Source organism: Rattus norvegicus, chromosome 1 (genome assembly GCF_036323735.1).
Source record: "Rattus norvegicus strain BN/NHsdMcwi chromosome 1, GRCr8, whole genome shotgun sequence".
In the NCBI taxonomy this organism is placed as follows: domain Eukaryota; kingdom Metazoa; phylum Chordata; class Mammalia; order Rodentia; family Muridae; genus Rattus; species Rattus norvegicus.
In genome coordinates this window covers 264,361,536-264,375,958 of record NC_086019.1, presented here as the reverse complement: position 1 = coordinate 264,375,958, position 14,423 = coordinate 264,361,536, and the positions used below count along the sequence as shown (strand labels likewise).

The 14,423-nt window shown below is 44.2% G+C and overlaps 1 protein-coding gene across 20 annotated transcripts in view; it reads right to left on the bottom strand.

Annotated features, from left to right (window-relative positions):
• The window catches only part of Vti1a (vesicle transport through interaction with t-SNAREs 1A), a 305,634-nt gene extending 291,213 nt beyond the window's left edge, over positions 1-14,421 (bottom strand). For 18 of the 20 annotated variants that reach the window (XM_039090066.2, XM_039090071.2, XM_039090073.2 and 15 more), the window contains exons 1-3: positions 13,967-14,316; positions 8,498-8,556; positions 2,746-2,856 (exon numbers count right to left, since the gene is read on the bottom strand). In XM_039090066.2, coding sequence (XP_038945994.1) covers positions 2,746-2,856; positions 8,498-8,556; positions 13,967-14,060 — 264 coding nt within the window. In that variant the 5' untranslated portion in view covers positions 14,061-14,316. Of the gene's footprint in view, positions 1-2,745; positions 2,857-8,497; positions 8,557-13,966 lie in introns of all 20 variants that reach the window. The other 2 variants (XM_039090126.2, NM_023101.1) reach the window with 2 other exon arrangements.
• Positions 14,422-14,423: the final 2 nt, after the last annotated feature.

The following is a 14,423-nucleotide window of genomic DNA, read 5'->3' as shown; positions in this document are numbered from 1 at the left end:
TACTAATCTCCTTGGGAAACAAGTAGATTAAACATGGGTTCGGTGGTGTAGTGAGCTATGGAAGTGATGTAATTTAGCATCCAAAAAGGTTAACAAGCAAAGTTCCAAATGAAACTCATGACCTGAATTGAGCTCTATCTCCTCAGGTTTCCATGCTGAAGCCTCAGCTCCCATCACACAGCATGTGGCTGTGTTGGCGAAGAGGTAGCCACTAGTGAGTACAGGAGACTGCAGAGACAGGAAGCAGCTAGCCACAAACAGGAGAGAAGTCTTATAACAAACGAGGTGACCTTGCCACACCTTTTATGGCCTCCAGACGTAAGGCTCTGTTAAGCCAACCCTCCTAAATGACACATTTGTGGCTGGGTTTAGGGTGGTTTCTTTGGGTTAGGCATTCAAAAGAAAAGGTGTCTTCAAAAGTATTCCATAAAAATGAGACAAGTGATTCCAGAATAATCTAACGTGTTCTGCTGTCACCGCCACTTATCACTGAACAGCAGAATCTTTAAATATAGGGTTAACAAGTTAGCTGTTTTTGGTTCACCCATATAGGGTACAAATTATTAAATCAGTGCAATTTTCTCCCAGCCTCACAATCCTTCTATGAGTAAGCAGTCACCCTTTAGTAGAACAGTTGAAGGTTTGATCTGGCAGAGCACAGGAATCAATGACAGACACTCAGAACCATCTCAGTCCCCAGCCCTGATGGTGCCTTCTTTAAAACTAGGAGCACAGTGGCATTTACATCTCAGTGACTTGTGACTGGAACTTAAATGATCCTCCCAGAGCCCACAAGTTCAGTCCTCCACAAAGAACACTGCTTCGCTTTAGCACTGCTCCACATCAAGATGCCCTGCCTTCCCTTCAGCCCAGGAACAAGAGCCATCAATGGAGACCTCTGAGACTGAGCTACATCAGCCTGACCTCCTTACTCCCAGCTCTGTCAGTCTCCTGTCATGATGCTTGGCTAAGGCAGTGACTAATAAGTCATCTCTTTCCTCACTAAGATGGGAAATCAGGATGCTGCCGAGCCTAAGAGCATTTCCCTTTACCACGCCTTCCCGGGCAGACGGACAGCGCACTCTGCAAGGTGTGCTTCCAAAGAAGCAGCTAAGGGAGAACTGAGAACCAGGAGAACCAGAGGGGCCTTGTAAGTTCTTGACTTCCTCTATAAAGGTGCAGATCCCAGATTCACAAACACAGCAGGTTCACAGTTCAGAATAGAACTGTGTCAATCACATGTAAGGGCCACGTTTTTTACCTGCACATTCTTTATTTTAAATGTGAAAATTATTTATTTGTTGATTAAATTATTGAAGAGTATTAATCTACAGAAATCTTAATTGCGATGCTCACGTACATAATTGTTGGCACTGCATTTCTTTCTCTATCTCTTTATCATTTACAGTATTATCAGTGCTCATACCTGAATTCTACAACAGCAGTGAAATCCAAATGACAACTGCGGTACACTTGGCCTCCTGTCGAATCCCATCCTACAAATCAACAGCTCTCTGTTCTCCCTACCCCTCCCCAGAAGTCCATTTTCCTTTTTGTTTCTGGGTCTGACCACTCTAGAAACGTCATACAAGGCAACACATGCCTCATCTGCCTTTTGGGACTGACCTGTTTCCCTGTGTCTATGGCCCTCAAGGTCCACTGGGCTGTATCACAAGGCTGAGCGTTCCTTCCTATGCAGACTTTAGTGGGTCTCTTAGGTCAGCAGAGGGTGCGTTAGCTGCTGCTGTGAAATGCTATGAAATCAGACCACTTCGAATCTGAGCTCATCTTATACATGTATAACCAAGAGGACTTTTTTGTTTTGTTTTGGGGTCTTAGGATTTTGTTTTGTGCTGGTTTGGTTTTGGTTTATAAGACAAAATTTCTCTGTGTGGCCCTGTATGTCCTGAAAGTCACTTTGTAGACCAGGCTGACCTCAGCCTCAGAGACCCGCCCGCTTCTGCTCTTCATGTGCTGGAATTAGACGTGCGCTCTACCACCGCCTGGCTGACCGCTCAATTGTCCTTCCCACTGTCAGTATTAATCATCTTAACATTGTTCTTTTCTATTTCTTTTAGTAAATTTCCTATAAAGTGGTAGGGCCTCTCACTGAACGCAGTGTTCAAACTGGCTAGGACAGCCGACCAGCTCTACAGATCCTCCTCTCTCCGTGCCTTGCCCCTCTGACTTCCCTACCCCACCACCCCCACCCCCAACCCCCAAATACACACACTACCAGGATTAGAGACTGTACAGCCTCGCCCGTTATCTACGTGAAACTTGGGTCTTCGGGCTTGTAAGGCAGCCGACTCACGGGACATCCTCTCAGGCTTGTGAACTATAAAGGACTAGAAAACTCGGTGTTGGGGTTGGGGATTTAGCTCAGTGGTAGAGCGCTTGCCTAGCAAGCGCAAGGCCCTGGGTTTGGTCCCCAGCTCCGAAAAAAAAAAAAAAAAAAAAAAAGAAAACTCGGTGTTGACATCCTAACCAATGCTAAATACTAGCAAGTATTGTATAGACTTGAAGACTGTGTGATTTGGCTCTGGCTAGAGCCATGTCCCCCAAACACCACCATGGGTACCTCTAGCCCCTGTGCCCTCCAAGTCATAAACGGGTCTGCTCATCCTCTGCAGGAGCCCCAAGACTGCTCACTTAATGCTGACTATGGCAAGGGGAGGAAACAGTAAAGAATGCAGCAACAGTGAAGTAAACACTCCAGGGATGAGAGGGCAGAACTGAACTCACAAAATCCGTTTCCAGTTTCCCCATTTCTTGCTTGTAGCTCCTCATTCTGTTGCTGTACATTCCTCGACTTTGGGGTGGGATTTCTCGAACTTCCAAGTCCATCTGTTCGAGCTAAGGTGGGGAAGAAAAAAATGTGAACCATGTTAGTATTCTTTATTTACCCAAATGTTATGGCTAAAAGGCCTGGATTCTAACTCCTAAGTGCAGAGCTGAGAAAGTAGGCCCACGGTGCGGGCAGCTCCCGATCAGTGACTTCAGGACTGCTTTAGAGCTCACTTCCTCATCAGCTCAGGAAGCAGCTAAAGAATGATAGGGCTGCCACGCTGTGTGCTTTGTCAAGAGTTTGTTTTGAAAAACGTGCATTAATCAGTCCCCATCATTAATCTGTTCTCAGTATCCTGGGAGCAGCCCAATGTTTAGTCCAACCTGACCATGAGTGTCCAACAGGAGACTGTTTCCTGTGACTTGGGCATGTGGGGAAATCTCTTTGGTAAAGTCTTTCCTCGATAGGGTAATCACATACAAACAACATGTGACCTCAGCCTCCAGCCAAACCCTTACACACTAAAGCCACACTCACAGATGAGGAGTTAAACTGATACATCAATAGGCTAGCTACACCTTGCTCACTGAAATACAAGGCATGGTTCAGCCATCTGCCACCCTACTCTCTTCTGGAGCATTCTAACACATTAGTTCATGACCAATACAAGTTTATCACCTGCTGTACAGTGGTGGAGACAGGATAACTACAGTAGAATGCAGGTGGACAAAAAGCAATTGTAGTTAAGATGTGCACTTATATGAGAAAATAAGATACTTTTAATTAACCCTTTTCAGAGAGTGATCATGGAATGGATGCTGTTCCTCATAAATGAGAAGTGGCGACCAACTAAATCACATACCAAGCGTTTAAAAGTACTTCTCTGAAATCACCAGTGTTTCCTGCTTCTGTGTTTTAGTTCTTAAGTTAGCATACAAAGAGAAGGCTGTACTATGGCAATCGCATACACACTGTGTTCTTACTTGTCCAAGCCCCGTCTCCCTCCTGCTGGCTGACTTCCCACATTAGTCTGTCTTCCCCCATGTCGTGTGCACTCAGTGACCTGCTCTTTCTTTCCCATATCCTTAAGAACTCATTGCTGCTCAGTCACCTTCCTAATCCAGGGCATCTCCCTCTCCCCACATAACCTCTTCTCTCAAATCTAGGAGCTAGAAAACAAGAAATCTTTGTTTCTGAGTCTGGCCCATTTACACTTAGCATAATGGTTTCCGGTTCCACTCACTTTCCTGCAAATGTCACCATGCCATTTTTCTTTACAGCAGATACAATTCCACTATATATGTGCCACATCTCTTTATCCATCATAAGTGGGTGGACGTTAAGCTGCTTCCATGGCTTGGCTACTGTGTACTGCGCAGCAGTAAATATGGATGTGGGTTGGAGAGATGGCCCACTGGTTAAGAGCCCTGACTACAGCACTGATTACTCTTCCAGAGGTCCTGAGTTCAAATCCCAGCAACCACATGGTGGCTCACAACCTTCTGTAATGAGATCTGATGCCCTCCTCTGGTGCATCTGAAGACAGCTACAGAGTACTTATATATAATAAATAAATCTTTAATTTAAAAAATGGATATGTATCTCTGTGGCAGGACACAAGTCCACTGGGCATATGCAGTGGTGGCAGCCCTGCATCGTCCCGCATTTCTACCTTTAGTGGTTTAAGAATCCTCCACAGTGACTCCCGCATGCCTCTGCCAGCTTCCGTTCATGGCAGCAGAGATGGGCCCTGTTTCCTTATGAGCTTCACAGTACTGGTCACCTTTTGATTTTTGTTTTTTAGACAGTGTCCAGGCTGGCCTTGAACTTACTACATACCTGCGGAGAGGATGACTCTCTGCCCTCCTGACCCGTCCTGAGATGACATCATTTGCCCTGCCTGACCTGCTGTCCTCTTGATATTAGCCACGCTGACCAGGTGAAATGGAGCCCACAGTTGCTTTAGTTCGCATCGCCCTGATGGGTAAGGATCCAGAGCGTTTTTACCAGGCTCTCTTTTTACTAGAACTGTTTTTCTGGTGTCTAGTTTTTGGAGGTTTTTGTATTTCCTACATTGTAGCTTCCCCTGGCCCCGCCTGAAGTAGAGCTGGCAAAGCCTTTCTCCCATTCTGTCAGGTGTCTCTTCCCTCCAGGAGTTCTTGGCCCTGTGATCAATTTCAGGGCATCTTATCTGTCAGAATTCTATTCTGTGATGTTAGAGTCCTTTTAGAAGGCCCTGCTTCTGTCTGTATCTTACAGTGTTTTCCGAGTTAGAGAGACAACTTAGGGGTAGAGACACTTGCTGCTTTCCAGAGGGTCTGTCTGGGTTTGCTAGAATCTCTGTCAGGAGACTCGAAGCCTCCTGTAAATCCAGCTTCAAGGGATCTGACACCATTTACTGGTCTCTGTGAGCATCCACACACATGTGTGAGCACAACAACAACAACACACACACACACACACTCTCTCTCTCTCTCTCTCTCTCTCTCTCTCTCTCTCTCTCTCTCTCAAATAAATCTTTTAAAAAGTATTTTTCAAATGCTTGCCCTAGCAGTGTCAAGCTTTTTGTAGACATTTGGTTCATTTTCAACTGATTTCTGTGCAGAGAGGTAAGGCTGGAGTCTTTCTTCTAGATGTGAAATGCAGTGTTCACAACACCACTTGCTATGTTACTATGGCTCTGCAGTATAATTTGAAATTGGATTTCATGATGCTTTGAGCATTGTTGTTTCTGCTCAGAGTAATGCTTTGGCTGCATGGGGTTCTTTGTGCATCCATATGAATTTTGGATTGCTCTTTCTAGCTTTGTGGAGAATGACAGTGGGGTTTTAATGGGAAGTACATTGACTGTGTAGATAATTTATAACAATATAGTCATTTTCATAATTTTGTCACTTCATAAGCACAAGTCTCTTCAACATCTTCAGTGTCGTAAAGTTTAGTACAGAGGTGGCTCATCTCCTTCACAGGTTTGTTCCCATTCATTTTCTTACTTTGAAGAATTGTGAATGGGAAATCTTTCCTGATCTTTCTTGGCAATTTCATTCATTACTGACTTGTGCATCATGATTTTCTATCTGACAGCTTGGCTGCAAATGCACAGCAGATTTAGTGGAGTCTTTAAAACAGGGCTATGTCATCTTGAAAGGGTGAGTTTGGCCTCTTCCTTTCCCAGTTGTACTCTTCATTTTGTTCTCATCAGATTGTTCTAGCTAAGACTCCAGCACTGCACTGAATAGGACTGGAGAGAGGGCGTCTTTGAAAATAGTTAACTGCTGGCAAAGTGACATGTGTCTTGTTGGAATTCAGAAGAGCAACATAGATTCGTTTTGTTTTCACAATACTCACGTAGCCACTGAAGAGTAGAAGACATGGTCAGTACAAAAAGTACAGTGTCCACAGACTGCGATAAACCATGATTGGCAGTGACACAAAAACTACCAAGCTTTCCGTTAGGTTCCTCATCAAAAGAACAGCACATAATATAAATTATCATCCAAACTGATAAACTGACCAGCTTTCTCTCAGTGTCGAGTAAACAGAACATCTTCAGATGGTAAAGAAAAATAGCAGTTCTGAAGAGGAGAGCAAGCTGCCAGGGAGAGCAGTGTGAAAAGGCATCAACATCACTTCTTGGCATCTCAGCTAAGATCAAGTAAAACAAAATCTCAAGACCAAAGACCTGACCAGCTGGGTCCTTTGTAGTCATCGTAGCAACTGGAGGGAACAAGTGTCCTGATGGGCTGCTCACATCTAAAGTCAGCCTCTGCACATGAAAGCCAAGAGGTTGGGAGAAACACTTAATACAAAGAGAGATCGAAGGAAGAAAAAAGAATGAAGAAGAAAAACAGGCATCAGAATGGTAGAAATGGAGGTGGAGACAGTGGCAGCCACCACAGAACAAAGAAATCATGTGGGAGGGAGACTCTGGCCATTCTGACCATGAGAACCAGAAACTGTGAAAATGCAGGAATGCCTCTGTGGGAGCCAGTCCCCAGGAAAGGTCTGCTGTGTAAGCCCGAAGCTGCTGCTGCTTCTGGAGGCTCCATTAACAAATATTCTCACGGAAGCAGCACTGAGAGACGTCAGGCTCAGCAGGTGCCTCTAGAGAAGCCTCCGCCTTCCCAGAGACTCACAAAGTCCTTGAGCTGCCTGATGGTCCAAGGAGGTACTGCAAAAAAACAGCCTCCAAGAAGCCTGCATCCCTAGCCATGTCTACAAGAGCTACAAGAGCAAGTAATAGCAGTTAATGGGAACTCATCACTCTCTCAGCACAGATAACTGAAAAACACCAGTGTCTGCCCTTCAGTACTCAGAAAAGCCACTCGCTCACTTGGTCCGACACACAGCAACAATCTAATGGTTTCTACAATAGTTGGCTTTTAAAACCCAAAACTGGAATGAAACACTTCTCTCTCTTTTGCTCACTGACTTAAGGATTGCTATGAAAAAGCAGTGTTTGAGCCAGGACTCTCCATGCACCTCGTCCAGGCACAAAACCCAGAGTGCACAGTAGAGTGTGGGACCTCAGATGGGTTTCCTAGCCTTTCTAAGCCCCAGTCCTCATCTAGAATAGTGGTGACAACAATCCTGGCGTCACCCTCCCATGATTCTCTGATGCTCCTACAGGGTCCCCTGAGCATGAATGTGATGCTCTAACAACACTGTCCACGCTGTGTCTCAAAGTCCATCCACAAAGGGTGACACTAAAGGACGAAATCATAGGTCTCTCTGGACAAGGGCAGCCTTATTCCCAGGCTTCGTGCTCCCAGTGGAAGCGAGAGTTTGCATCCCGACCCTGTGGAAACTGGGGCTCAGGGACAGTAAGCAACCAAGATGAGACTCTGGCAGCTACTTCTGTAGTGACACAGGCTTCAGTTTTGGGCTTAGGAGTTGCGTGTCTTGCAGGCTGAGGGAAATAGCTCCGTCAGCAAAGTGCTTGTCACATGAATGCGAGGAGCTGAGCTCTGATCACTAGAACCACACAAAACTTGCTGTGGCAAGATGCATGCCTGTAACTTCAGTAATGTCTGCTTGAAAGTAGACACAGGATCCCTGGACTGGATAGACAAGCCAATGTAGTTCAATCAGTGACCCTGGGGTCTAGAGGGAGACCCTGCCTCAAAAAATAAGGTGAAGAGAATTGAAGAAGATACCTGATAGCAACTTCTGGCCTCCACATCCATATGTACTTATGTGCACATATACACATGGGAACATGTACCCCCACACACGTACACACAATGTAAATGAATATGTAAACACACACATACACAAGAAATCTCCCGTCTTCTGTGGGCATCCATGTGATGGAAATCTCAGACCTCTGTCAGTTATGAAAGACAACCCTGCTCTCTCAGGTGTTGTGAGAAAACTAAGATGACAACACAATATGCTTCCCCCAATATGAGGTGTGCTGTGCTATTACCAAATGCTAGCCACTAGGACCATGCACTAAGACACTAGTTCTTGGGAGATGTACTCTGAAGAAATATAAATTAGAGGTTGACATTTGGTGAGCCACCTTTATTAAAAAGAAGAAAACCTCTACAAGCTATTAAATTTCCTTTAGTCTGCAAAGGAATGAACTTGCAAAGGAATGAACTGTCACGTGGAAACCTGGTGGTCCATGCATGTCCACAGCATGCACAGCAGGCTTTGGGGTCTGGCTCAAGGGGTTGTGTTCAATACACCTCGCAGGCTACGCACCAGTTCTCTGGCCTCTTCGAGCTGTTTCTCCACGTTGGCAACCATTTGCTTCTTCTCATCTAAAACAAGCAATAATATCAGAGAAATAATAATTATACAACACACGATGAATATCAGGGGTTCTCGACCTTCCTAATGCCCTTTACTCAGCTGCTCATGATGTGGTGACCCCCAACCATAAAATTATCTTCATGCTACTTTATAACTGTAATCTTGGTATAAGTCATAATGTAAACATCTGTTTTAACTCTTGGTCTTAGGCTGCAAAAGAGTTCCTGATCCACTGGTTAAGAACCACGGCTCTAAAACCTATTTTAATATATCCTTCTCTTTTCTGATCAACCAGATCAGAAAATGTAAAGCAAACAGAACATTCTTTGGTACGTTACAAACTACACTGAACATTGACTCTGCAGGATGTGGAAATTCAACCCAAGGAAGGGCCAAGTTTTTAAGAGGTGTCATATATTTATAAGGGAGACTAATAAGAATTTTGTTCTCTGGAAGATATCATCCCCAAAATGGCAGATACAGTGGTGACCAGAGGGATTTGCTAGTCATCATTGTAATAAATTGGAATCACTGACTTGTGACTATAATTTAAAACTCATATGTAAAAACACTTCTCCAAACCGGGCAAGATCTTGTAACTCTTTACTCTTGTGCTTTCAGTAATGTTAAGGATAAGGTATGAGGGCTGGAGAAAGAGAGGGCTCAGCAGTTCAGAGCACAGTTTCTGCAGGGGACTAGGGCTCAGTTCCTACCACATATATGGTGGCTGCCAACTGTCTGTAGCTCCAGGTCCAGGACATCTGAGCCTTGTTTTGGCCTCCACCAGCCCTTGAGCATGTGGTGCGCGCACATGCAAACATTTACAGACATAAAACAGAAACTTTTAAATGTTTTTAAACTATAAAGGATGATAACTGCAATAGGTATTTAGAGTCTTTGCTTCTGACTCCAAAGCCACGGTCTCAACACTGGGTCGGGATCCTGGACAACAAACAGTTTCTTTTTAAACTCTGGCCAGGATTTTCTAAATGGATTGTAAAATGGGGGGAAAAGCAAATAAACAAACAAAACTGGGAAACTCCCAAGCAGGGAGTGCTCTGAGTGTCCTCCCGTTACTTCCGTACTCCATTTGCTCAGTAGTAGCGGGTTCTTCCGTGTAACTTGTTACAGCCCACGGGAGTCTGAGAGTTACTGCTTAGGTTTGTAGGATTCTCGCCTGGATCCTGGAGTACCAAAGGACATTAGGCTTAAAAAGTGAAAGAATCAGGGGCTGGGGATTTAGCTCAGTGGTAGAGCGCTTACCTAGGAAGCGCAAGGCCCTGGGGTTCGGTCCCCAGCTCCGAAAAAAAGAACCAAAAAAAAAAAAAAAAAAAAAGTGAAAGAATCCTTTCTCGTTTTAACCACAAAGATGTGAATAAAGTATGGACTTCAGTCAATAACAAATGATGTGACCCGGGACTGGTGGCAAATAGATCAGGGCGAGGTGTTAACAGGGGACATTGGCACGTGGAAAGGACGAGACATTTTGCCATTGTTAGATAATTTCAACTATTCTAAAAGTAAAACATTTCAGGCCAGGGGTATAGCTGACTGAGTATGCATTTACCAAGAGATAAGGCCTTAGGTCTCACACCCAGTACCACAAATCCAAAATGAAGTCATGACTTAAACTGACTAACCTGTCTAAGAGAACGAGATTCCTCTGTGTTTACAGTGTAGGCGATGTGTACAAATGTAAAAATGAAACGTGTGTGTAGATGCTCACTTGACACAAATTTGTGTTTGTTACCCAAAGATGACTAAAATTGCATACATACTTGTGTATAACGCATAACTGGGCTATACATAGCAGCTGACAGCTGTCTCTCCAATACAGCAACTGAAAGGTCTATCTGGCAGCTTCAATGGTCTCCTAAACTTTGCAGGGTGTGCCGGCTACTCCATTAGACTCAAGGGCTCCTTCCAGGTGATACCTGTTTTGCAGCATCTCTGTTACTTCCCTCCCTCCATTCCCTTCTCTTGATCACCAGAATTCAATACCATTTCTACTTCCGTGCCCCAAAGCCCTGACTGCCCATTTCTCTTCAGTCGTAGCTTTGCATCAAGAGACTCTAGTTTAGGCACAGAAAGGATGAAAGAAGTGGGAGGTGACACTTCGATGACAGGCCTGAAGAGCTGGATCCTAGCCACTGCCCACTGCTGACTGAAGCCCTGCAGAGGAACATAAGGGCATCTACCAAGGGCTAGCTAGCTTGTTCTGCCAGTGTGCCGTGCTCCATTCGCATCCTAGTATGGTGAGACTGAAATGAGCGCCCTTCCTTCCCACTCTAGAGGAGGAAGAGGCAAGCTTACAGAGTCAACGAGTCTGTCCACAGCTACATGTATAGTAAGTTTAGGCAGAAGTGGGACCCTAAACAGGTCCAATACCAGCAGCCTGATCTTGATCGCTCTGTCAGGATACATTTTTGATACATTCTAACTGTAACCCTAATGGGATTCACAATTGACCGTGGGCAGATAAAGAAGTAATTGCAAAGTGAAACTCTGCTGAAGACCCTCCAAGATGCCCGCCTGCTGTGATGGAAGCTCCGATTTCTTCTGCTAAGACATTCACTCCCATCACAACAAAACTCAGGAAAGTAACGTGAGCTATAGTCTTGGCTCATCGATTTGCCTGACTTTCCCACAGAATAGTCATCTTTAAATTCAGTAACCACACTGTGTTAAGGGACTCACCCATCTGAAGATCACGGCCATTAAACTTAGTTAAGATTCAAACACTTCGGGGGGAGGGTTGGGAGGGGAACACCCATAAGGAATGGGAGGGGGGAGGGGGATGTTTGCCCGGATACCGGGAAAGGGAATAACACTCGAAATGTATATAAGAAATACTCAAGTTAATTAAAAAAAAAAAAAAGAATCAAACGCTTCAAGAGCAAAGTTTTTTTTAATTGATAAATTATTACAGAGTAATCAGTTTCTTTTTAAAATAAAGTTTCAGGACGTTCTTTTTTGTCTCTTCCCATTCTCTTTGGAAGTCTCCTGAGCATCTGCACAGGCACAGCAGGGAATGGCTCAACTCCACAGAGTCCCAGCACTGCAGCTTAAATAAGCTGTTACCTGGGGGAATGGGCTGCTTTGACTTTAAAATTTGCTCCAATTTTTTAATCTTTTTAGTTCAAATAAATTCCAGCTCCTCTCTAGGTCTTTTTCAGCTGAGTGACACAACCACTCTGATGCTGTGGGGTATTATACAGTAATTATTGTGTTAATTAATATAATTACTGGTAACTATATAATCCCACAGCAAGCACACTGCTTTTGTCATGCTTATACTGTTAATTCCTGTTAGTTCACAAATTCATGTAAAACTATCTTTTTCTATCAATTAGGAGCAGGCTAAAAAGGGAGCAAGCACATCAAGAGGAAAACCACTGTATTTTCAAGAGTCATTTAATTATTCAAATAAGCATACTTTTTTCCCACAGTGCCAACAATACAATCTCCTTTCAAATGAAAAAAAAAACGATTGCCCTGTGTGGGTCTCACATTACACTAAATATAAGGACAGGGATAACAGTATCTTTATTTTTTTTAAATAATTCAAATGTTTCCTTCTATGTGACAAGAATTTTAAACACAGAGGCAAGAAAACTCAATTGTAACAAAAATCTAGTTTATTAGAGTCTTCACAGCTTTGTACCCAGTCTCTCAGTACTATTTAAAAGAAAAAGAGAGAGAAAAAAAATGTTTCTTCTGCTAAAAAAGAAACAAACAAAAAACACATTAAAATTCAAAATAAGCAAAATCCAACTGCAACTGAACGTCTGAGGCTCTGGGACTCATTTCAAAGGCAAGATTCTCAGACAACAAGGGCAACAAAATCAAAATGGTCTTGGGCAATGGAGCCAAGTGGTATTGAAGAGAACAGGCAAGGTGAAGTATCATCAAGGCAGGAGGCCATCACCCACTTTGTAAAAATCTGTGAGGCAACACAGCTCGTGGTATGTGCTACCTAGGTTCTCTCCCCTTGCTTCCTTCCTTGAACTCATCAACCTCTTTTAGACATCATCAACCTCTTTCAGACATCATCCCCCTCCTTCAGAGCTAAGAGGGACTTGAGGAGGTTACTGGGATGGAGGTTCAGAGGCTGGGAGCAAAAATCCCTTGTAACAGAAGACAGGTGGGGTGGGGGCATGGGGACGAGGAAGAAAATCATTTATAAACATAAAGATTAAGGGAAATTCTGGACAGGGAATGAGGAGCAGCTTAGGTTCAAGAGAAGTTACTGCTGTCATCTTGGGTTGGGCTGATCAGGTAAGAAAGTGAAGATACCCACAATTCTGCAGACCAATGAGAATCATCTCTTCTAGACAGTATGTTCCAGAGCTGAAGTAGAGGCAAGTTCAGCAGCCCAATGATCACTCAATTTCCCTAATGAAACTGAGCCAAAAAATAAGTAAATAAAACTCATAATTTGTTACTAACTATTCAAGTTAAATCTGTACTTAAAGAAAAGCCCTAAAACACTACACAAGATATATTCCAAGTCACAGGATACACTGCAATCACCTGTTCACAAAAAAAAAAAAAAAAAAAAAAAGAAAGAAAGAAAAAAGAAAAAAATTCTGAGCCCTTAGAAAAGAAATGTTAAGAAAATCAGACAAGGCCCCCACCTTCACACTGTTGACAACCTAGCAAGGAGAGTGATACCTGGGTATGCTAATTTTAAAAGTGTGCAAAATTGCACTGTACCAAGTTTTATATAAAATTGGGTTATATATATATACCCAAGAAGGATGAGAAACACAGAATCAAGGCAGAGGTCTGAAAAATATGAATTCTAACAAGAGCTAACACACAGGGCTTCACAGATGTGTATTAGTTAATCTTGACAACAGCCCTAAGAGAGAGGTACGATTCTCTCGAACCAAGAAGGAAGTTTTGAAGGATAACGAAAACTTGCCTAGGAGACAACTTGTAAGTGGCAAGAGTTTGATTTGAATTCAGGCATCCTAGCTCGTCACTCTAGTGTGCCACGGATAAGGATAACAGTATTATTTACTAAAACCACAACTCTGCTGCATTTACTGATCCGTAATCTTGACACTTCATACAGTTCCTTTGAATACTCTTATATTTTACAAACGACAAAAAGAAAAGAAAAAAGAAAAAAATCAAGATGTAGAGCAATGTTTCCAAGGTCATACAAGCCTTTAAAAAGCGGTGGGGTAGGAAGTCGGCACCACCACCACCCCCCCCAAATGGTTTCCATGCAGAAGACACTTTGCATTTGAAGCACATTTGGTCCCTATCATAACCAACCAAGAACTCATTCCTCCCCGGCCGCCAGCACCGCCCACACCAGCCTCGCGCCCTGGAGACCAGCATTCCCAGGCAGCGTTCCGCGCCCCAGGCTCTCCAGGCCGCCCCCGCCCGGCCGGGCAGGGTACTCACCGGGAGGGAGTCGAGGGACCCTGGAAATCTTGCTGGTGATCTCAGCAGTGAGCACTGCGAAGTCCTGCTCGTACCCTTCGAAGTCGGCTGACATGGCAGCTCCGGAACGGCCGGCCGGAGCCGGGTTCTATCTCAGAGCAGGACTCACGAAGGGCGCCTGGCCTCGGCGCAGGGACCCAGGGAAGAAGTCTTTAACAGCTCAGCGGGAACCCGGGACAACTCCCAGCCCAGCCGCTTCCTGGTTGCTCTACACAGTCCCTGTCCTCCGGAAACTGCACTGCCTGCGCCTTTTCTTTTCCACTCAATCCTCGAACGTAAAGCTAAGGAAAAAGTTCACTTTCAATGACTCCCCTTTTTAAAAAAAAAAAGATAACTACGAAAACCAGCATGCTCTCGGGTATCACAGAAAACACTTCCCCGCACTGCACGTCTAGGGAAAGCTGGTGCTCCCCCAAGT